The sequence below is a fragment of the Poecilia reticulata genome, linkage group LG14, assembly GCF_000633615.1.
Source record: "Poecilia reticulata strain Guanapo linkage group LG14, Guppy_female_1.0+MT, whole genome shotgun sequence".
In the NCBI taxonomy this organism is placed as follows: domain Eukaryota; kingdom Metazoa; phylum Chordata; class Actinopteri; order Cyprinodontiformes; family Poeciliidae; genus Poecilia; species Poecilia reticulata.
The window spans coordinates 22,632,743-22,655,278 of NC_024344.1; the positions used below are offsets into that span (position 1 = coordinate 22,632,743).

Consider the following 22,536-nt stretch of genomic DNA (forward strand, 5'->3'; position numbering starts at 1 on the left):
CTCCTTTTGTCTCTCATAGTTGAGGTACATCTATGATGAAAATTACAGGCCTCTCTCATTTTTTTAAGTGGGAGAACTTGCACAATTGGTGGCTGACTAAATACTTTTTTGCCCCACTGTACTTCAATCAAACACTCCTAAATTGTTAGCAAATGTAACTCTGTTAGGCCTGTCGCAATAAACGATAAATCAATTAATCGCACGATAAATTAAACCTATCGACCTCATTTTAATGATCGGCTTCATCGTCTCTTCCTGCCTTTTATTCTTTCTCTTGATGACACTGAATGAAAAAAGGCTCAGCTCCGTTGCTCTCCACTGACCCTCCCTTCCTCATTTCCTTAGTGTAATGTCCAGCGCACACGACACGAGTTGTCGGCCTATTTTCAAAACCTGAGACACATTAGCCGACAGAAATCCTAGGTATAACGGTTCGATCGGGTTCGATTGTGCTGTGTGGTGTTCAGCCACACAGCCATTATTTTGGACTTGTAGCCCAAAATAATGGCTACAAGTCCAGTTAACTAATTTTAATATCAGGTATTAATCAATGCTTTATTAGAATCTACCTGTGATTAATGTGACTAGATTCAGCGTAAAGTCCTGACTGAATGAAAATCGTTATAACCTATTTATGTCACATTATCGAAGAGCAGCTGAAAAGTTACCGGATTTAGCTCCAATTCCTCTCCTTGTCATTTCCATATTCTTTGCACGAAATGTTAAATAAATATTGTTTCCGCATAAAATCTCCAATGTCCGCTGGACTTCGGGTTGCGCCGTGTCAGCTGCTTGGGATTCCCCTTCCTAATTTCCCCCCAGAAAGCGCAGAGGAGAATCCGCGCCTTCTGATTGGCTACCTGCCACATTCAGCGTTAAGCTCTCAGTCGGGGGAAACCCCTGATTTAGATCGAAGCGGCCACGACGATCAAAATCACACTGCAGGATGATCGGTTACGAAATCACCAGCGATGATCTTAGATCAGCCATCGATCTAAGATTGGAAAATAGGGGCAAAAAATGGTGTAGTGTGAACTACTGCATTAGGTAGTCGGATTTGCCCGTTTTTTCTATTTAAATCTAGTGATTACTGAAGGGCAATATAGTATACAGACTTCATATTTTCCACTCTTTTGGTTGAATGCAGTATTTATTTCCATTTTGGATTTATCTTAACTTTTTATTCAAGTACGTTTTTTGTTAATGAAGACTGAGAATCCATTTTATTTTTGGTTGTTTTGTTTATTTAGTTTATCAGTTCCAGTGTTATGTGTTCTTTTGAAAATAAAGTGTAGCTATCTGTCTATGGCAGGAAATTGCATGCATTATTAGTCATTTCCATTAAATCAGTGTCAAAAGGTATCGAAACAATATTATCGTTTATCGCAATAATTTTTTTAGACAATCGCTCAGCAAAATTTGTTATCGTAACAGGCCTATACTCAGTTGCTACACACACTGCTTTAAGTGGGTCAGCATGCACCGGTACACATAACCCCTCACCGTTCCAGGACTTTTTCTTTCCAGAGTTCGGTGCGTACCGAGGCATTTTTCCGGTGTTGTAACAGGTGTTATATTAGTCTGCGTTTCCCCATCATTGTGCTCCCCCTACAGCTGCGCTTTGTGCAAAAATAAATAAATAAAACCAACAACATTAAAGACACACATTTCCGCTCCCATCCTGCAACGCTCCGCTCGCACACACAACCTGTCAACCTTTGTGGTGAACCTTCAACCTTCAGCGACTGTCTAGGACTGATCCCGAGACAGTCGCTGATGAGAGGCATGAAATTTAATAAGCACAACGGGAAAAACAGCATATGGAACAGAGCGAGGAAATAGATGTGCATCTGGGCATGAAAACGAAGAATCCGGCGCCGAACAGTGAAGAATCAAGAGCACACATGAGAGGCAGATCAGGTGAAACACATGGGAATAATCAAGTAAATGGAACAGGTGAGAATAGATGCAACAGAGCCTGGAGGCAGAGAAAAACTGAAGAGGACATCACAAACCAAGAAAAGCTAAGAAATGAAATGAGCACAAAGAACAACATTCGAGAAACACAAAGTAATACGCTAACGTGGCAAGATCTTTTGATCTATAATTAATACAAGGAAAAGTATTTGGTGAAAAGTTTACTAAAGTAACTGAACAGATCATCTGATTTAATATTCAGAAATTAGCTCATCAGATGAACAAAAAGAAACAACTTTTGTTATTTAAAAAAAAAACAAAAAAAAAAACACTTTTTAGAGTGTATATTTCACTAAATCTAACACAGAAGCTGTTAGAGGTGCTGATGTTTTAGCAGCAAGAAGGGCCCCTAAGACAAAGTCTGCTCAAGACCTTAAACAGCCTTGGACCGGCCCTCCATGATGAGGTAATCCGCTGCACTGCGCAGAGATGCGCAACAAACAAGATATTTAATTCAGTGCTGCTAATGTGGCTTCAGTAGCTCTTTCATTTCGTGTCTGTTGAGTTTTTAACTGTTGAGTCACAGAAACTGTTTTGTTGGTCGAGTTTCTGGACGAGTTTCTCAGATCTCAGTGCGGCCGAGTGCATTAACTCTAAGTAGACAACGCATTTGATATGGTTTGATGCATCGTGTAACCGGAAAAATAATACAAAAAAATAAAATAAAATAATATAAAATCAGCGTGATGCGTTACAGACTGGAGAGCGCGAAAGCTCCTCACCGGGCTGCACCTGAGGTTAGCGCTGGTCGTTATCCACAAACACTCCGGCCAAACGGGGCCACAGACATAAACTTTACAGAGAAGACAGACACAGAGCCACACGCTGGGCAGCGTGTTGAGATGTAAACGCCGCATATAATTGTTCGTTCACAAAGATAAATCATTCTCACCGCTCCACAACGCGAACCTCTGAATTCGCCGAGTTATTCCTGCGGTTCACATAGAGCTACGCAACCAGAGATAACGCGGCGGGTTTTAAACTCTTACCCAGAGTTCTCCAAAGGATCATAATTCATCACAGTAAGTTGATGTAAACATCCATACAGGTCAGCCTGTGTCCAGTTTGAGTGATAGGAGGCGAGCGCGATCCCACTAAGGCAAAGCGCAGAGGCGCCAGCTGTGTGATTGATCCGCGCGCTGTCGGGTTTAAATGCATAAACTATAAACCTATCATTTAGGAATAAATCTGCTCTGCTAGTGAAATGCTCAGTGCAACAGAGACGCTTGCAGCCCGGTTTAAAAAAAAAAAAAGCTTTTTTTTTTTTTTTTTTCCCTGGAAACATAAACAACGCTTAGCCGGGCGGCGGGGCTAGTAAAGCATGGCGGGCCGCCAGGCTTATAATACACTGGGGGAAACCCTGTATAGATAGATAGATGTGTGTGCACACATTTTAAATTTTGCCCCCTCAAAGGTAGTCCAGCCATTTTATTGCCGGCGTACAGACAGGACGAGCATGCTCTCATAGAATGGCAGCCAGTGCAGTTAGCTAGAGGTTGCGTAATCCCAGGTGAGGCTCAACTCGCTGCTGCCTCACCGGCTTCACTTCTGAGCATTTGAATGGGAAAATACGAAAATCCAGCGATTTTGAAAAAAAAAATCATCAGAATTGGTTAAGCTAAGTAAAAAATAGGTACTTTATAGCAGTGGTCCCCAACCCCCGGTCCGTGGACCGGTACCGGTCCTTGGACCAATTGGTATCGGGCAGCGCAAGAAATAATTAAATATTTCTGTTTTATGTATTATTTGAGTCTGGAGGATCTTTTATTTTGAAAATTATTTAACCGGATTCTCTCGGTTACTTGCGGGCCAACATTGAGCCCACAAGCAGCAAAATGAGTAAGAAACGGATCAAATGTCTTTGGAAAGTTTCTTTGCAAAGGGGAAAAGGCCCAGAGAAGAGACAGGATAATGGATTTATCCCGGACCGGTAGGTGAGTCCCACATTACAAACCCGCTCTGCGTAACATGCGGCGACCGGCTGCTAATGAGGTAATGAAACTTCATGCGGCGACCGGCTGCAAATGAGGTAATGAAAATTCAACCTGCTTCGCCACGTAGAGATCAAGCAGGCTGTGGATATAAGTAACACTTCATGTGTCATTGGGAGTGACAAGAGAAACAAGCTCAGGGCTCCCGTTAGTCATTATCGTGAGTTAAAATTTTCACAAAAGTAAAATGTTCGTCAGCGAGCATTTGGTCGAGAGTAGATGAGTAGAGCTTGTGAGTATTAAGTCTGGTTTAGACGGCAAGATTTAAGAATTGTCGGCCGATTCTCTAAACCTCTGTGACCACAGAGCTGATAAAAGTCCAACAGGTTTGATCGGTTCGTGTCTCCAAGGCAGGAGCAACACGAACCGATTCCAGTAACAAACATCCCGATTCCAGAGGATAATCCAGTAAAACCCCCAACATAGCGGGAATTTAGAATAACCAAACACGGATGACGATGTAGAAAGAATAGTGATAGTTTGTGGAGTCATTTTAAGAAATAAAAGATGTAACAAAAAGAAAAGGCGGGAGCAGCCGCTCTATTTGCTGCACTATGATTTGGAGGTGACCATGTTTTTTCATAGTTAACATTTTTAACTGAATAAAACATAATAATATATAATAATGACCTTTACATATAATAATAAACATTTCCACATATCATCTCCGATACCCACCGGATTCTCAGTTGTGCGATATATCCGCTGTTTGGGATTCCCCTCTGTTCTTACGTCACCGCGCTTTCTGATTGGCTACCTGTCACATTCAACAGGTTGTATTCTCGTTCCCAGTCAGGGAAAACCCCACAGGCTGCGATAAAAAGGGAAAGGCAACCCAACCCTAATTGGGTATATTCAGGCTTTAGCGGGAACACTGACATGCAGGAAAATTTCCAAGTCTTGACCGGTCAGCGGTAATAAAAAGGTTGGGGACCACTGCTTTATAGTACAAACTATAAGCTGAAAATAGCAATATAAATGATTTTATTACTATTTTTCGATGATGACAGGTGAGGCTCTGCCTCACCTGCCTACCCTGACCGCACGTCACTGATACATGTATATATATCAGTCATTATTATTGTCATTATTATTGAAAGTAACCAAAATTCATCACCAATTTAAAAAGTATATTTGAACATTTTAGATTAATTCATTTATTTTTTTTATTTATTTACTTCATGTGAGCTTTGAATCTATGTTTTTATGGTTTGTCAGGAATGAACAACGTCCTGCTGCACAGCCAGGCAAACTGCTGCGTTTGCCAGGTCGATGTGAAAGGGCTCTTTTTGTTGATATAGCACGTGTCTCTGTGTGATCACTGGACGCAGCTGCGTGCCGTCACTGGACAAGTCTGGAAATGCTCTGCACAAATGTAGCAGCACAGAAATCTCCAGTGCGCAGCAAAATAAGCTGAAACATGGGAATTACCTGTCTCTGTAGAGAAATCGAGTTAGACTCTTTGGGAATTAAAGAGTGACGGAGAGGGATTGCTTTGGTACGGGTCTATATGTGTTACTTATTTTTAGGAATTTGTTGTATTCCTAGAAATAAATAATATACAGTCTAAACGAGGGCAGAAAACTATTTTTCAGCAACACCTAGGGAGAGTCACAAGATGTGAGGGTGAACTTATTCAAGGTTCTGTCAGAACATCATCCTGTTTCCTTCACATGGATGCAGGTCAGCATCTGCACTGCCGCCTTGGCCTTTTCACCGCCACTCATCAAGACCTGGGACTATTTTCCCATGTGACATATTCAATTATGCAGCCTTGTTTTGTCTATTCAGGGTCAGGGGTTGACACTGGAGTCTGATCCAGCTGCCAGAAGGACCTGAAGGACGTAATGAGATACAGAAATGTACAAATTTTATTCATAGCCATGCTTTTTAAATTTCAAAGAGGATCCACTAAGACGTTCACAGTGGTCATGAGTTGGTGGGTTGCTGTCGGATAATTCAGGTCATTGAAGCATGTGTATAATATTTTAAAGGTATTTTAGTTTCATTAAAGCTTGACTATACTGGAGTTTATTAGAATGAAGTCGGACAAATTGACTTTTTTTTTTTCCCCCTTATTGTGACTATCCACTACTCCACAGCTGCATCAATGTTTTGCTTATTATTATTTTTATTAAATAAATGAATAATAAATTCAGTTTCTTTGGTTGAATTGTGGCACCACCAGACCAAAGATCCCAGTGTCTGAATGAGTTCAACACAGCAGACACTTGTCTCTAATTAAGTCTGAGAAGTTCTTAATAAATTAGGCAATTTATTAATAAAATAACCTGAATGAAATTGACCAGTGGAATGTTTTATTTTATTTATTTATTTATTTTTTCATTAGCAATACTTGGACATGAATTGCTCTGAACTATTTTGAGGTAGAACAAGTTAAAGCAAAGGGATGATGGTAAATTATTGCTTTTTTATTCTAAAGTAATTAAATTGCATTACATTTGGAATGAATTGGAAGTTATTGACCTGAATTAAACTGGGTGTTAATGGATGCAAACCAAAATACATTGGACTTTGTGTCATTGACTTTAAATCTGATCATATTTTTCTATATTGAATTAAACCGAGAAAAAAAAGCTGCCGGCTGCCATGAGTATGAGTGACAGATCTGACAATAATTTTGGCCTCCATCTGTTAAAATGAAAGAACGAAGTTGGTCACACATAATAAAGAGGACTAAAATAAAACTGAATAAGATGAATGTGGTCCAACACAAATGGGGTTAGGTCACGGGACACAGATGCTCTGCGGACAGATCTGGCTCCAGTGAAATCAGGTTGCCATGCTAACCTGCCCAGCTACAGTAAATAATGAGCTTCAGCTGGGTGAGAGGGATGAGAGGAGGGAGGCTGCAGGGTGGTGGTGATGGTGCAGGGAGGTCAGCTCACTCTTCATTAGGCTGTAATTGAATTTCCGCAGCCCGTGCAGGGAGGATGTTCAGCTCTCACTCTCCCTGCAGGGGAGAGCTGGCTCGCTCTGGCTTCCCAACCTCCCCGATACTTTCAAGGTTAGCTCGGCTAATGGACTACTTTCTCCACGGATTTCTTCGCTCGCCATCTGTCATCTGCATGTCCGACCATGTAGGTGAGCAAGTACACGCTCCATTATGTGACTGCGCCGAAATGGAATACAGCCGGGCGGACACACCTCAGAACAGCAGAAGGCCGTGTCTGGGCCGCGCAGCAGCTGAAACGCATTCAGGTGGCGACTCAACAAGGGACCTCCTGTGTCCCAGTGAAGGATGCAAACACCAGGATGTGGTGAAGGACGATGAAAAGACATGCAAAATAGATTAACATTCCTGAATTGATTTTAAAAGAAAGAGATGGAAAAAACATTACAAAATGTAGGTTTTTATCTAAATGGTTAGGGCTGGCCTAGCCAGTTATGTTAGTAATTATTCTGATGATTAATCAATTCATTGGATAAAAAAAATGGCACATTCTGCAGATTTTTCATCTAACCATTCAAGCTTTTTTGTACAGTATTTGAAATGCATGAAAATATACTAATCATTTATTTTTATTTTTTTGTAAATTTTTTGATTTTATTGCCTAAAATGCAATAATACAACAATTGTTAAAACATTTATAGTTAAAAAATACTTAGAAGGGGACAGTGGTTGATTTTAGATCTTTGCTGAGGTAGATAAGATCGGTGGATAAGATCTGCTTCACATTTTAAGTATCAGCCAGTAACAGAGCTCCTGAAATTAAGGAAAATCATCTGGCTGATAAATTGGTTCACCCCTACTTCTAACCTCACAATGTGAAAAGCGTATCCCTTTCTTCTTGGTTTTCTTTTTTTTTCTTTCTTTTTTTGTTTGTTTTAAAATATTTTAAACCTCATGAAGCTAAAACTGTGCTACTTGAGGAGTTCTGGGTTAAACAAATTGACACACAAAAAAGGTTTTCTTATATCTTAAATGTAAAATTTATATATTTTGTATATATTCCTGCTCTGAGGAATGAAGCTAATTGATTATTAAATTAGCTGACGATTATTTCAATAATTGCATAATCCCGATAAAGCCGATTAATTGTTTCAGCTCTACTCGTGGTACAGCAGTCGGTCTGTAGCCGATGGCATTACTATTATGATTTGTAATTTCATTAAACACTGAAAACCTATAAAACGTCAATATTGCTTCTCCAAGATGTTTTCTCCTTAGACATTTGTTGGTATCTTAGACATCATATCATTCAGGTCAGTGACCAACTAAATGGTTTGAAATTTGATTGAATTCCTTTGAGAATTTTGACTAAAAACACATTTATTAACGATTTGCTTCATCTGTGCTGTCCTCCTTTAACCTTCCCATACAAAGTCCTGCTTAATCTGTTGTTTTAATTGCAGGTGAATTTAATCACATTAGACAATAATTGTGTTTAAATTAGTTTATTTACTCTAATTAGGCTTGAACTGAATGCGTTTGGTTCTCGGTAAATTGCTTTTAGTCGACTGATTGTGAGTGGTGATACATATACAAGCTGAGGGAGATTAAATCTGTTGTGCTGATTTGTATAATGTGGTCAGAAACTTCCCCTCTGAATTTCTTTAAACTGTTTAAAAAAAAAAAGATGAAAAAAAAACACTTTCCAGTTATGTGCTTGGCTTTTCTTCCTCCATTGTTTCCATTAAGTTTCACATTTTTGGATCAGTCAACACAAATGCCTCACAAATGTTTGAGACAGAATCTAATATACTAACTATACTCACTTATTGAATGCTTATGTTCAGTTATTGTCTGCATTTTCTTTTAACTGATCACATTTAGGTTTTTCGTTTTTACCTTTAAATCATTAAAGTAGATTAATGTGATTAACTAGACAAAATATTGATTATCTAAGTTCCAAAATAATTATTTCAGTTATTTCAACTGAAGTTTAAATGTGATAATTCTCAAAATAAATACATTAATAAATATTTTAAAGTTCACCATAATATGCCTTTCTGTCATAAAATATTTTTAAAAAAGCACTTGCCAGTATTTCCCAACTACAAGTTAGGTGGTGCTTTTTTGATCCTGAGGAAATTACATGGTAGTTTGGATAATATTAAAATATTATTAATTTAAATATTATTGGGGTGCTATTTAACCGGTGAAATAAATTTGCTTAATGGAAACACTGCAATTTCTAAAAAAAAACATATTTGTACTAGTAGAATGAGGGGAATTTTTGGCCGTATAAGAATTAGTTTATTTCACAAAACTGCAATGGAAACACTTTTTTTCAAATCACACGAGTCACATGATCAACAACAGAATGCTACGACTGGTAGAAAAGACAAAGATGACAGGAAGTGGTAGGAGGAGGATGACGCGACTTGTTTTTTGATCACATTGTGTGAACAAACTTATTCACATGTGATTTAAATTGTGTTTCTTATTACTATACTAGGACATATGGATCATCTTCAGACAAATTGTGATTTAATTGTGTTTCCTGAATTGATTTTTCTCATCTAAAGCCATATTTTTAGCACCAGAGTGAAAGCCAGTGGTCTACATGGGAAAACATGCTAACATGTTTAACAAGTTATTTTGTTTTTTACCCTTTTAATTAAAGTGCATTTGGAGATCAGAGCTGCTCCACTCTGTGGGGCATCTGACTTTATTAGCAACTGTAAGTGTCCAAACATGCAAACGGAGATTAACAGAGGGATGGAGGATGCCTGTCATGTTACAGTGTTCTGTTTTGGTTGCATAAAAAATAATTAGTATTATTGTTTCTGGTTATATCAAAAGTGGAGCTGCTCTCCGAGGAGTGCCACCAGCATTTTACAACAGAAACAAGTGACCTTCTTCATGCTTAATTGGAGCAATCCTAATACCAAAACTGTAAATATACGTTCATGAAAATAAGAGAGGAGAATTATAAGATGGATGACTGAAGAGACAGGGAGGATGTCTGGGCTGTTCTTCTTTTTAAATAGCTTTCCCTGGAGAACACAGGGGCCACTTTAGCTGTTTGGTAAATTGGAACCGGGAAGAATCGTTAGAAAATAGTTGCATGTCAGCTGAATGCACCGATTTGAGTCAGATGGAAACCGGTGTTTTATTATTCAGGATGGATGTTGGGGTTGTGCTTGCTGCATGAGCCGTCTACTGATCTGCAGACAGCGGATGGCCTTGATGAATGAAAATTGGTGTTAATGGTCACAGAGCCTCTGTGTCCCTTGTTTCTGTGGCCACTTTTCTTTCTTTAATTCGCCTTCTGCGCTCTGCTTTAGCTTCTCTGCTTTGTTTTGTTTTATTTACAGCTTCCCTGATCTTGGGCTCAACAATAAAAATGTCCCAGTTTCCAAAATGCTGTGTGGATCTTAAACTACAATTACCTATTGATTCCAGGACACCAAGAAGAGATGAGGAGGGTGGAAGAATGAGTGGGCGAACAAAAAAAAACGCACACCTCCTACAGAGAATCAATAGACAGGAGAATCAAAGTTTTATAGCTTGTACCAATTACAACTAAGCAGAAAAAATTTATCCAAAGTAAATTAAAAGTTGGCATTTATTTTCCTCATGAATCCCTCAATACCCGGTACAGATGTTTGATCATTACGATGTGGGTGGATTCAGAGAACAACTAAACGCTTTAACACAAATGAAAAGAATCTTTCTGTAGACAAGACCGATCCTGAACCCTAGCTTTGGTTTGGTTGCTTATTTCCAACCCTTTTTTCACAAGCTTCCTCTGCCTTTCAAGATCAGAAACTACAGCGACATGTTTGAGGAATCAAAAGTAGCAAGAGCGACGTCTGTGTTATGCATTTCTGTTTCGACTTACCCAGCTGGCTTCACCTTGGGGACAAGTCTGGGAGATGAGCAACTGATGCTGTGTGTGAAGACAAAGGAATCTGCCTTAGCATTAATATGTAGTGTCTTGTTTTCTACAACGTCTTGGAAAAGTCTAGGATTTAAATGATTTCCAAGTCTGAAAATCTTGGAAACAGTATCATATAAAGTTTGTTTCCAACTGTTAAGTTATATTTTTTTTCATTATCTACAAAACTTTAGAAAAACGTTGAATCTGAATTAGAAAAGTCTAATTTTAGTGGCCGTTTTCTCGCTACTGCAGAATCTGAAGATGACAGACTAAACTACAAAGAATTGCACTAAATAATTAAAAGGGAATCACATGCAAAGTCTGGTAGTTGACTTTCAGAACAAAATAAAACCTGCTGTGAAAAATGATTTGCAGATCTGGTTGCTTTTAATTTTTGTCCTCTTTCAGCCGAGGTTTCCAGCAGTATCAATGAGAAAACTTGAACTCTCTGTTATAACTTGGCAGACGGCTGTTCACACTGAAAATGACTCTCGAGGACTAACAATACCCTAAGGGATATTTTTACAGCTGGCGACAGCAGTGGCTGCTTGACGGGATGTTTTCTGTTGATTTTGACCGAACACAATATCAGTGCTGTCGTGTTAGCGATGACTAACAGTCACTATGTCTCTTGTTACTGGTTTTATGAAGGCCGTTTAGTTGCTTTTTCCTCTGTCATGTCACTTTTTCCACCTTGTGTAGCCCTTGCTTTGTTCTATTGTCAGACTTCCTAGATGTCTTTTGTTTTTTTTCCAATTCTGTTCTGGTATTTAACTTTGTTTTGCTCGTAGTTTTGGTCAAACCTTACTGTCTTCATAGAGCACCGTTAGTGGACCCCCAAACATCCAAACCATTAAACTGCTGTCAGAACAAGAGCTTCTCCCTAAATGTATCAATTCACACATATTTATCATGTTTTCCCCATGAGAGCAATTACACTTAAAACAAACAGAGAAGAGAGAGGCTTTCCTGAGATCCCCTTCAGAGGTAAACATATTGATGCACAGATCTAAAACCATATAGTGGTTACATTCTTCATTAGATTGATAAGTGCACAATGGATTCCTAGTCAGATATACATTACACATATAGAAAAGGAGCCTGTAAAGGCTTGATGTAACTGGTTAAAATAAACAAAAGTATCTAAATTCTGAAGTTCAGTCAAATCTGATTAGTCCAAAGACTAAAAATGGACAATTAGGTTTGAAGAACAGCACTCCTTTGCTGCAGGTGCTGGTGCTGTGAATGCACACAGAGACATGAAACCTCCTGCCCTCCTTTCCTGCTTATCAGATTAATCATTTTGTGATGCGACGGTGAGGCACATGTATGTAATACATCACTCCGGACAGGGTTGGTAGCTGCATAAGGGATGTGCTTTTGGTGTAATGCGGGAAGTGTTTGTCTGTATCGAGGGGAAAAAAAGTCCTCAAACTGCCTGGCATCCCTTTTTCTTCCTTTTAATGACAGTTGTTAAAAAGCAGCTCCACATGCTTGGAGCCTGGCATTCGGCAGAACAGGGGGATGTGTGATGGAGTGTGCAGGAGCAGCTGAATGTTTTGGAGCAATAAACTGGAAGCTTGGCTTCTCGCATACCTTGCCAAAGCTTCTGGGAAGCAATCCAGGCACCTTGGAAAGGTGATTTGGATAGAGTATTGGTTCCACTGTAATTTCAGCTTAATTGAATCTAAATCCCCCTTCGCACCTCCTTGCATCAACCAAGAAGGGCTAAAAACTATTCTGCAGGGCATGATGATTGCATCTATAAATGAAAAGTCTAAGTGAACTTGTTGCAGGTGCAATAAATTTTTAATATATGCATGGTAAAATTATAACTGTGACTACACTTTTCAGTAAATGGGTCCTTGCTGGAGAAACTGAGGGATAATAGTGGACATTTGGGTGTTGGCAGTGACCTGGATGTCACTGATGTCCGATTCCTCCTTGTGTTCTCGATTCTGCATTCAAACAGTGACTGATATGCATGCCAAAATCAGCCGCTTCTCATTAAAGTGATTTATTGCCTCGACAGTTTTTTTGTAAACTAGACAAGCCTTATTCCAATTTATTCCAGTCAAATTAACCGTTCATAATTAGACACCGCAACCTTTCGTGCTCCCCAATCATTTCCTGAATCGGCTTTACATGCAACGCAAATGTTCGCTGTTTAATCTTCCCGCCTGTCATTAGGAAATGTTTCGTAAGAATCTACCCATGGAGGGTAAAAGTTGAGCTTGAATCAATTTCCTAATGGTTAATAGCTAATGGGCTGATTTATTGCCATGTTATGAAGGTGAAGGCCCGTCTTGGTGTGACACTAACCCTGTGGAGCCCCTTAGACATTATTTCAATGTCATAATAGCAGCACTTTAAAGCTGCAACGAGTTGATGGGATGTTAAATATGTGAAGTTGAAGGTTTTTTTAAGGTGATAGTGAACTTTCACCGTTTCTGGGTAGATGTTGGGTACAAACACTTTTAAAATTAAGTTCAGTCGGGTCACAGTTTTAGTTTTATTCATGAAATATGTAAAATAAGGTCACTGGCTGACAACAAAGGTTCAACAAGATGTTACCCACTCAGCAGAAACAGTTTCATTTAAATTTAGCTTAGTTTGGATGGTTGTATCAGGCCGTTGTCTTGCATATGAAGCATACTTCTTTCAACACAATGGACCTGATTTTCGAAAAACTGAGATGAAAAACCATGATGTCTGCATACTGGACAAGGTGGACGATATGATCACCTAACCTCATGCCAACCCAAAATGTAAATGCTAATAAAAATGCCTTGGAGTCTGGTGACCTTCTGAGTATGTTGCTCTACTGACACATTATTTGACTCTTACCAACACTTATGCCCCTCATCCATGTGTGTTCTCATATTAAATCATTCAGTATCTGTATTGTTTTTGTACATGTGCACCAAATTTTTTCCTAACTGGACAATTTCCTCTTGTTACAAAACTTGGTGCATAATTAATTTATAGTTATTTTGCAAAATATTCTTTGTCACTTTTCAGTAATACGAGTTTTATGGATAGAGTTATCCTTCACCCATCATTTAGCAAATGCAATTTAAGTTGTTACAAAGTTTAAAGTATTTTAATTTTAAACCAAATTAAATTGGCAAAAACCAAAGGTTTTGCTATTTTTCCAATAATTTGGTACAGGGACAAAAGTTTGTCTGTTGGATCCCTTTTTTACCAGAGTAGTTGTAGGTTGAGTCAGAGTAACCATTCCTTCTGCTCCAACTGCCAAAATACTTTCTTCATAAGGAACAACGTGGACCAAAACCTGTCAGTTTGTTCTTTTCAATACAAGAAAATGGGGGGGGGGGAATGATCATTTTCAATTAAAGTTTTAATTTGAGCAACATTCTCAAACATTACTTTAAATTTTCTTTAAAAATGCTGACAAAGTGTTGGAAGGTAATCAAATTAAGGGTTTTTTAACAGTGCCATGATGTTTCAGAAACCAACTGGTTCAAAAGTATTCTTGCACCTTCCCATTTTTTAAATATTACAACCACTGACCTCAATGTGTTTCTTTGGGATTTCATGAGATGGCGCTACACAAAGTGGAGAGTGTCTGTGAAGAGCCTGTCCTCTGACTCAATAATCTGTTAAACCACTCACAGCTAACCCATGCTTCGTTTTCCTCCACTTCACAAAAAAAATCACTGCTTTTTCTGGTTCAATCACATAAAATACAAATACAATACATAGTTTGTGACATAAAAAAATATGTGAAAGTTGAAGAATTCAGTATAATATAAGGCAAACTTGTATTATGCATTAGTATCGGTGAATGGTTCCATAACCACACGACTTGGGGTAAGATGATTAAACAGTGGTAATGTTTTTCTGCTTTGGGTTCATAGCAAACATATGCCCCAGATAATTGGTGGTGTGAGGTGAAAATTCAATAATTTAATCTCAACTAGGTTTATCAAAAAGACCTCTGTCGTTCATCTGCTGTTTTGGCATAGAAACAACTTTCTTGTGATTTTTTGATGACTGAATCACCTTATCACCTCTGTAACCTGCATTGAGCAAATTACACCAAATATAGTACAGACATACAAAGTCTGAATGCTTCCTACTGAGAGAAATAGCCAACATTAATTGTACTGCAAGTGATGTTGCAGTGAAAACAAATGTGCGATATGTTGTGCAGCCTTACTTGATTCCATTAAAGAGACCAACAGCTGATCAAAGCTGAAAAGAGATGTTATTGCAAACCATCCTTCCAGCATCTTTCAGTGTTGTTGAGCCAAATTGCTAGAAACAGTACCCTTCTCTTGTGCTTTGTAACAGTACTTGAATGTGATTATACAACACATCTTAGGTCCAAGGAGAGTGACTCAAGGTGCTCTTTAATATAACTGTCCAAATTCTAAGTAAACTATTATCTGCTGTTTCTCATTACAATATAATCCTGTAGAACTGGACGCTCTGTTTTCAACATTAACAAGCATTTAATGATAGTTGAACAGCCTAAAGCTGAAACCTTGATGTCATAAACAGGTTTTATAATCACTGTGATAATGAATGTTTCTCGGTTTTCAAGCAAATCTGTTTATATTGCTCATGTAATTGATTTTAATTAAAGACCTCTCAGGACAGACCCAATCCCATAAGAGACCATCAAGCGTAACCAGTAGAGGTATTTGTGACAGTGTGGTAGTTTGATGGACAGGATCCCTCAGTCAGGTCCTGATTACTGTTCTCTTCTAATTCACTTTGCTAAGCTTTAATAACATCTGACTGGACCAACTCTTGTCTGAACGCTTTTGATCTGCGGCCTGTTTGACTCGAGGAGAAGGGCTGTCATTTACTGAGGGTCATTAAATAATTTTCAGGAGGCAGAAGAGAAAGAAGAATGGAGGTTAGCCAGAGTGGATCATTGTGGTTTTGGCTGCTCTTCTTCCTGCTTTTGTCTGTCAGCCTGGGGATCCAGTTCAAATTGGTCCAAATCATTCATACACAATCAATGATAGTCAAATTCAGATCTAATTAATTCAGTTCAGTCTTGGTTTTTAAAACAATTTAGTCCAAATCAGTTGAACAAAACATACCAATTGAATCCCAGCACACTGTATTTACTCATAGACTTTGTAGCAGTATCATTCTTGGCAAGCATATGGTGACCGTGGAAAGGAACTGTTCATTTTTGAAAATATTAAACCCATATAAGAGCCAGGCCTCAGTATGGGTCAGGAAGAAGACCTTAAACTTAAAGGAACACCTTAGTACTGAGCTATTGGTAGTTTCTGAAAAGAAATACCAAAAAAAAAAAAAAAAGCAGAGCTAGTAACAGTTAGGAAAGAAAGTAGTAGCCCAGGAAAAGGACACAGCAAAACCCAGATGCACAGAATGAGAATTGTGTTGTTGTTGTTGGGGGAGAAAAGGATGTCGCACCAAAACACTGAAGTACTTTATATACTTTATATGGGAAATTGTCATTGCTAATGCTCATTTTCTGGCTCTATCTATGCCATCGAGCCAAGAGTTGAACAGTTTACTAGCAGGGGAAAAAACGGCTAATTCCACAAATATTGGTCCAGAAGTACTTCTATATTTCAGCCGAAACATTGAGGAACCAAATACATGTTTAACAAAAGCCTTGCCATTGACTCAGCCACGGAAAGAGACACAATTAAGCAAACAAACATTAAGCCTCCCATAAGTTCTCTTCAAAAGATTTAAAAAATGTGAAGCTTGGATCTGCAGAAGATATTAAAGAGGAAAGTAAATACCAAAATAAGAAAAAAGCCATGTAGAGATACATTTATTTTTTTCTCAGAACTATTTTAAAAAATATAGTTTTAGCTTCAATCATATTTTACTGTAAAGGCAAAGACAGTACCATCTTATTTAAATGAATGAATCACATCATTAATGAACTTGGATTTGAGTTGTTTGTCCTTGGTTTCATATCAACGTTTGAATAAACAGACTGTAGTTAATCACACATGATGCTTCACCATGGTGAACAGTTACAAAGTTATTGACAAAATTAATGGATATGGAAGCTTGTCTTTATTATGATTTGAGTAGGAAAGGTTGACAATTGCACTATTAAAACCCACACAGTGCTGCTTTGGAGGAACATGTGTTGAAGTGAGGAACATAAGAAGGAGTGAGCATTCCAAGAAGGAATTACTGATTGTTAAGGGTGTTTTGGATTCATCTCCATCTACAACAAACCTCAGCAGGTCTTGGACTCCTGAACTCATTCACTAAAAGAAAGTTATCTATAAAATGGGTACATCATACAGGAAGTTGGATTTGGATGCAAAAAAAAAAATAATTAAATATTATGGGTACCGGTAAATGTTTTTTACTTTTTTTTCCAACTGCGAAGGGGCTCAGTGCATTAACACTTTAGATGTGAAAGGATACATGTAAAAAAGCTCTATTTTAACAAATGTTTTGTCAGTTTTATTCCATATTAACTGAATAAACTGGAAATTGTGGTTTTCTTACAATAAGCTTTGACGTATTGATAAAATATGGCAAAGCAGGAAGGAATGCCCCACCATCTTTATTTCTGTATCAACTCGCTCCACTTAAGGATGGCCAGTGGCGTCTTCTTCTGAATGGCAGCCACACTACAACACTGAAAAAGGTCTAAACCGATGTTATTAATGTTATTAGTTAATATTGGAATTCATTTTAGTCTAATAAACCATGAATCAACAATTAACCATAAGTCTGTTAATTGTTTGCATCCCTACTCTGGGGTATTTCTTTATGAAGTTTGAATGTTTTGTTTGTAAATGTGTGGGTTCTCTCTGGGTACTTTCTGCCATGGTTCGAAAACAAGAATATTTGGTTAATTGGTCTCTCTTAATTGCCCTTAGGTGTCTGTGTGTGCATGGATGTTTGTCCTGTCTCTCTTGATGTCGTCCTGTGATAGACTGGTGACCTGTTCAGGGTTTACACCGCCTCGCTAGTAACCACTGGAGATGGCCACAAAAACTCTTAAAGAACCTGTATTCAATGACACAAAACAAGAAGACTCTTTTTTGTGTCATATGAGTTAAACTATCAGGCAACAGGTTTTAAAAGATTATTTGTAGAGATGTGCCGATCAGGTTTTTTCCTACCGATACCGATCAGCCATGAGGGCCGATCGCATAATTATTATTCTTTTTTTTTTAATCATAAACACTACCGGTTACATTATGTGGAAAAAGGAACCATGAATTCACCTTAATTTAGACAAAAACTTGTTTTTAATAACTTTTTCCAAGAAGAAAACTAAACAAAACAGGCATTGTGCATATTGTACTGCTATCGGTAATACTATCTTTGACAGACTGATAACATATGAAGGCTCTGAAGAGGCTAAATAAGGCAAAGAGCCAAAATAAAACCTCTCAACATTGCCAAAAAAAATTCAAGTATTAAACTTAACATTCAAAGGCAAATACAGGTTCCATTTCAATAAACAATCCAGAGTTACTAAATGAAAACTTCCTGATAGCATGGCGGCTAACTGATTACTGCTAGTTCTGAATGGCTGTTTCTGACTGAGCGGAGTAATTATGCAGAGCAGGGAGGAGATCGATTATTTTTTTAGAGATTATCTGTCTCATGTTAGGACAGCGAAAGTTTTAATACGTATGTAAAATGTATTTTTTAGGTTAGATGCTGCAGCTTTAAACAGAGGTTTGGTGTGAGAGTCACTATCAGGTGGAGCAGAAGCGGTGCTCCGTCTGTGAAATATTACTACCTGTAGCGCGTAGCAGCGGTTCAATTGCGAGAGCAGAACCAGCGTCTTACATCGCAGCTCAAAGACTTAAATAATTTTGCGGGTTATTCGTTTAACTTTCTGACCATCATGCTAATCCGGGTGAGTGTTTGTAGCTGTGCGCTGCTTTACCTGCTATCTGATCCTCCATATGTATTTTTTACTGCAGCCTCGATGTAGCCAAACTCCATCAAGTATGGCATTGTTTTTATGTTGTATTAGCTTCGTTGTGTTGATGCATTTTGACGCCGCAACACGCAAACGTCCCCATTCACTCAGTGCGTTATATTTCCACATCACTTAGGATTTGTTGCTGCGCGTTTGCGCAGTGTGAAGGAAAGAGGAGACCAGCTGCACAGGCAGGCTGCGAAATGAGATGCAGGTGATCGGTATCGGCAACAAGAGCCAATGATCGCCGATCACCGATCATGCACTTTCTCACAAAAATCGGCCGATTCTGATCGGACCACTTACAGCACCGGTGTTGACGCTATAAAATGAACGCTCTCTATCGTGGTATCACCCATGGAGGGATTTAAATGGGTTCATTTTTCAGAGGGATACACAGTGAGGGTATCGTGATTTTAGCTACCACTAGCAGGAGAATGGAGCTGCGCCAAGAAGCTAACAAAATCTAACAAACACTGAATAGAAGAAGAGCTGCCATCGATACAGTTGCAGCCAAGCATGATTTTATGTTACACAATACAGTTTTACCAAGTTGCTCAAAGTCTAAACTGGCATTGTTGTGCATTTAAGGTGTAAAGTTTACCTTCGACCAAACGCCCCCCACAGGCATCCCAGCGCCCCCCTTTTGTAAAAATGTCCGCCAGCGCCCCCTGCCGTCCTCTGAACGCCTCCTGGGGGGCGGTACCGCCCACGTTGAGAACTGCTAATTTAAATGATCAAATCTCATACATAAAGCAGCATTACCAGTGTATTTTTCAAAAATGTTTTTTTTTATAGGCAGTTTAACTGTTTGAAGGCAATGAATGTTTACTCCCTCTGAATTACTGTCCAGAGCAGCCTTGGACGCAGTTAAACAGCTTATTTTCCAAGAGACAGATGGATTATAAGACTCTGCTGACACATAATTATTTTTCAGGTGGAGAAAAGTCTTTTTTTTTTTTTCAGATGCATCTGATTTGATAAACAGACTTGTGTGTGTATGAAAGCATTCTTGGCTGGTTGGTTTGTACCATATGGTGTCTCATCAAGACTTTTGCCAACAAAGATGGAATTAAAGGCACATTAATTTCAGCAAGATGTTGAGGATTGAAACGGAGGCTGCAAAACAGATGATGGATGGAATCTCATGGGTTCAGACAATGTATGTTATGGACAGGTTGATGGAGTTCCAAATAGTTAAGATTGGTTTGATGAGTATGGACAGCTTTGGAACAGCCATGACTGCAGTCGCACTGTGAATAAAAGCTCGCTCTCAGATTTCACTTTATCTTTCTATTGACTCGTCAGAATGTGATTGACATTCAAACAGAAAGATTTACAAGCTCCATTTGCCACCGAATTGATCTGTCAAAGGCAGCTTTGATTGAATACTGAGGAAAATAAACATGCATTTATAGTTTTCATTTGACTGATTGATGTATTTTTTTCAGCAAAAGAAGCTCCCCCTTTGCTCTTGGTCTTGTTCTCCAAGCTGTTGGTTGGACTTAAATAAACTTTATGATTCTGTGGACTTGAGTAATCTTCCCTCTGACAAAGAAAAGTGAGGAGATTATCTGAGGACATAGCAGCTATAATTCCCTGGTGGCACATTATGAATTTTGGTAAAATGATGAGCATCATAATTTTTAGAGGAAGGAAGCGGTAGTTTTTGCCAAGAGCTTTATGGCTCGCACATGTTAGGAGGGGTTGATTTAATCCTTTCTTTCATCACTCACAGTTGGACTCTGACTCTTGAGGCTAACATTCTGTCTAATGACTGCAGTAAAGATAGAAAAAGTGTTGAACAGTAAACGAAGTAAGAAGTTTTTCTTAGTTATGGTGAGTGTGTTATGATATAGAGGCCTAAAGGGGAAGGGTTCAGTCTGCAGCATGTGGCACAGGCAGATGTCTTGCTTCACAGCAATGCCTAATGGCTTTCTTTTGATCTTGCTTTGTGAGGGCATGTTCGAGGACAGCTTTTAAAAGCGTCTCTCGTTTTGTGTCAGTAGGTATTAATTTACTGGAAGCCATCTGAATTAATCTGATGATTCTGCCCTCATGTTTTCTCTTCCAGAGCACCTCAAAGTGGCACTAGAGGAGTACATGGTACGCCTGCCGAAGGTTCGCATCTTGAGGACAAAGAAGAGGGAGGGTCTGATCAGGACTCGGCTGCTGGGAGCCGCCGCCGCTACAGGGGAGGTCATCACCTTCCTGGACTCTCACTGCGAGGCAAACGTCAACTGGCTACCGCCTCTGCTGGGTGAGGAAAGCTTCTCAGCTTCACCACCATCACTGTAATTCAATGTACAGAAATCAAGACCCAAAAGATAGCTGTTCAGAAGGGTGCCGGACAACTAACCTGAATGACTTAACAAGGATTTAGCTTTTTATTAGTACAGAACCTCTTGGGGGACATGGGGGATATTTTATTAAATCTTTTATTTTGCTTTACATTGCAGAAGTATTACATTTCTTTGCATTGTGACATCATTGGGAGATAATGCAAGTCTTTTGTGAAGTTTTGCAAATAAAAAAAAAAAAAACTCATCCATGTCATATAGAGGGCTCTGTGTGTGTCAGAGCTCTGTGTGTGTTTATTAGCTTTCATATTATTTACAGATGAACTGACCAGGTTTTTTGGTTATCGATGTTTGGTTTTCTTTGACGATGGAACCAGACTTACCTCCATTCATTAATCAAAGCATAACTTCTATCTGCTTAATATAATACCAAGAAAAGTGCATGACACAGTACCTATACTTTGCTGATTTATTTATAGACTAAATATGGTAGAATGTCTTTGTTTTTATGGTTTTAATCATTAGGCATAAGAAATATTGGTATTTCTCAAAGTAACTTGCTGTCTCTCTATCAGAGCTGATCATTTGGCAATCGGCAGATCTCAGGCTGATTAATTGGTGGATTTCTAACATTTTTGCAGCATTTATGTTGACTAAGATTCAAACAATTTTAATTTTCTTCAATTATTTTATGGTAAAAGAATTGTTGTTTTAGTAGGATTTAATCAGCTACCAGGCGTTTTCTATTGACTCAAATTAAATACTTGTAATACTGCATCAGATACGGTTCCCTCAGCGTCTCTTCACCGCTCCGCACCGCCCAGGTGGCAAAATACACGGCTGCTTGTTCAGCGCTCTTATCTAGAGAACTACGGACCAGCCCCGGCTCCAGACGAGTTTAACAGGAGGGGCATCAACTTATTTTGGGGGGACAAAATGAATCTACGTAGCTGAAGATAGACAACAGTTACATCAGTAGCATACAGGCTACTTGTTAACAAGCTTAACGTGCTGCATTGATATTAGCTAGTCATCTTTTAGCTATCATCACCTGCATCCAACAGCTTTACTCAACTCAGTTGGTTAGTTCGGGGAAAAAAACTGTGCAGTTATTTACGTTTTGCTGGGTTGCTGCCATGATTCTAACACACACCTGCGCAGCAGCAGCAGGTCTCCTTCGCTGCCTCACAGGTGTAAACCCAGTGCGAGCGTCTCAGCTTTCATGTTGCGKTTGAAGGCGGCTCGGAAAAACAAGTTATGACTTGTTAGCAACGGATTAAACTGTTTTAACTGCTGAAAAAGKTAACAGAGGACACRGATATGGGACGTGCGGGAACTCCTATTTTATCAAATTGATATAGAAATAACAGGCCGTTGGCCATTCCAAGGTAAAAACAATAAACAGCTTCCAGTCCGGGGCCGCTACAGACACCGTGGAAGCTCAAACAAGGTGTTTCAGCAAAGTTATCCCACTTTTTCCAACTGCATGC

General features: G+C 38.9%; 1 protein-coding gene across 1 annotated transcript in view; it reads left to right on the forward strand.

The window, feature by feature from the left end:
* LOC103476255 (polypeptide N-acetylgalactosaminyltransferase 10) overlaps positions 1-22,536 on the forward strand; it is a 101,316-nt gene that overhangs the window by 53,016 nt on the left and 25,764 nt on the right. The window contains exon 5 of the mRNA XM_008428460.2: positions 20,821-21,006. Coding sequence (XP_008426682.1) covers positions 20,821-21,006 — 186 coding nt within the window. The remainder of the gene's footprint in view (positions 1-20,820; positions 21,007-22,536) is intronic.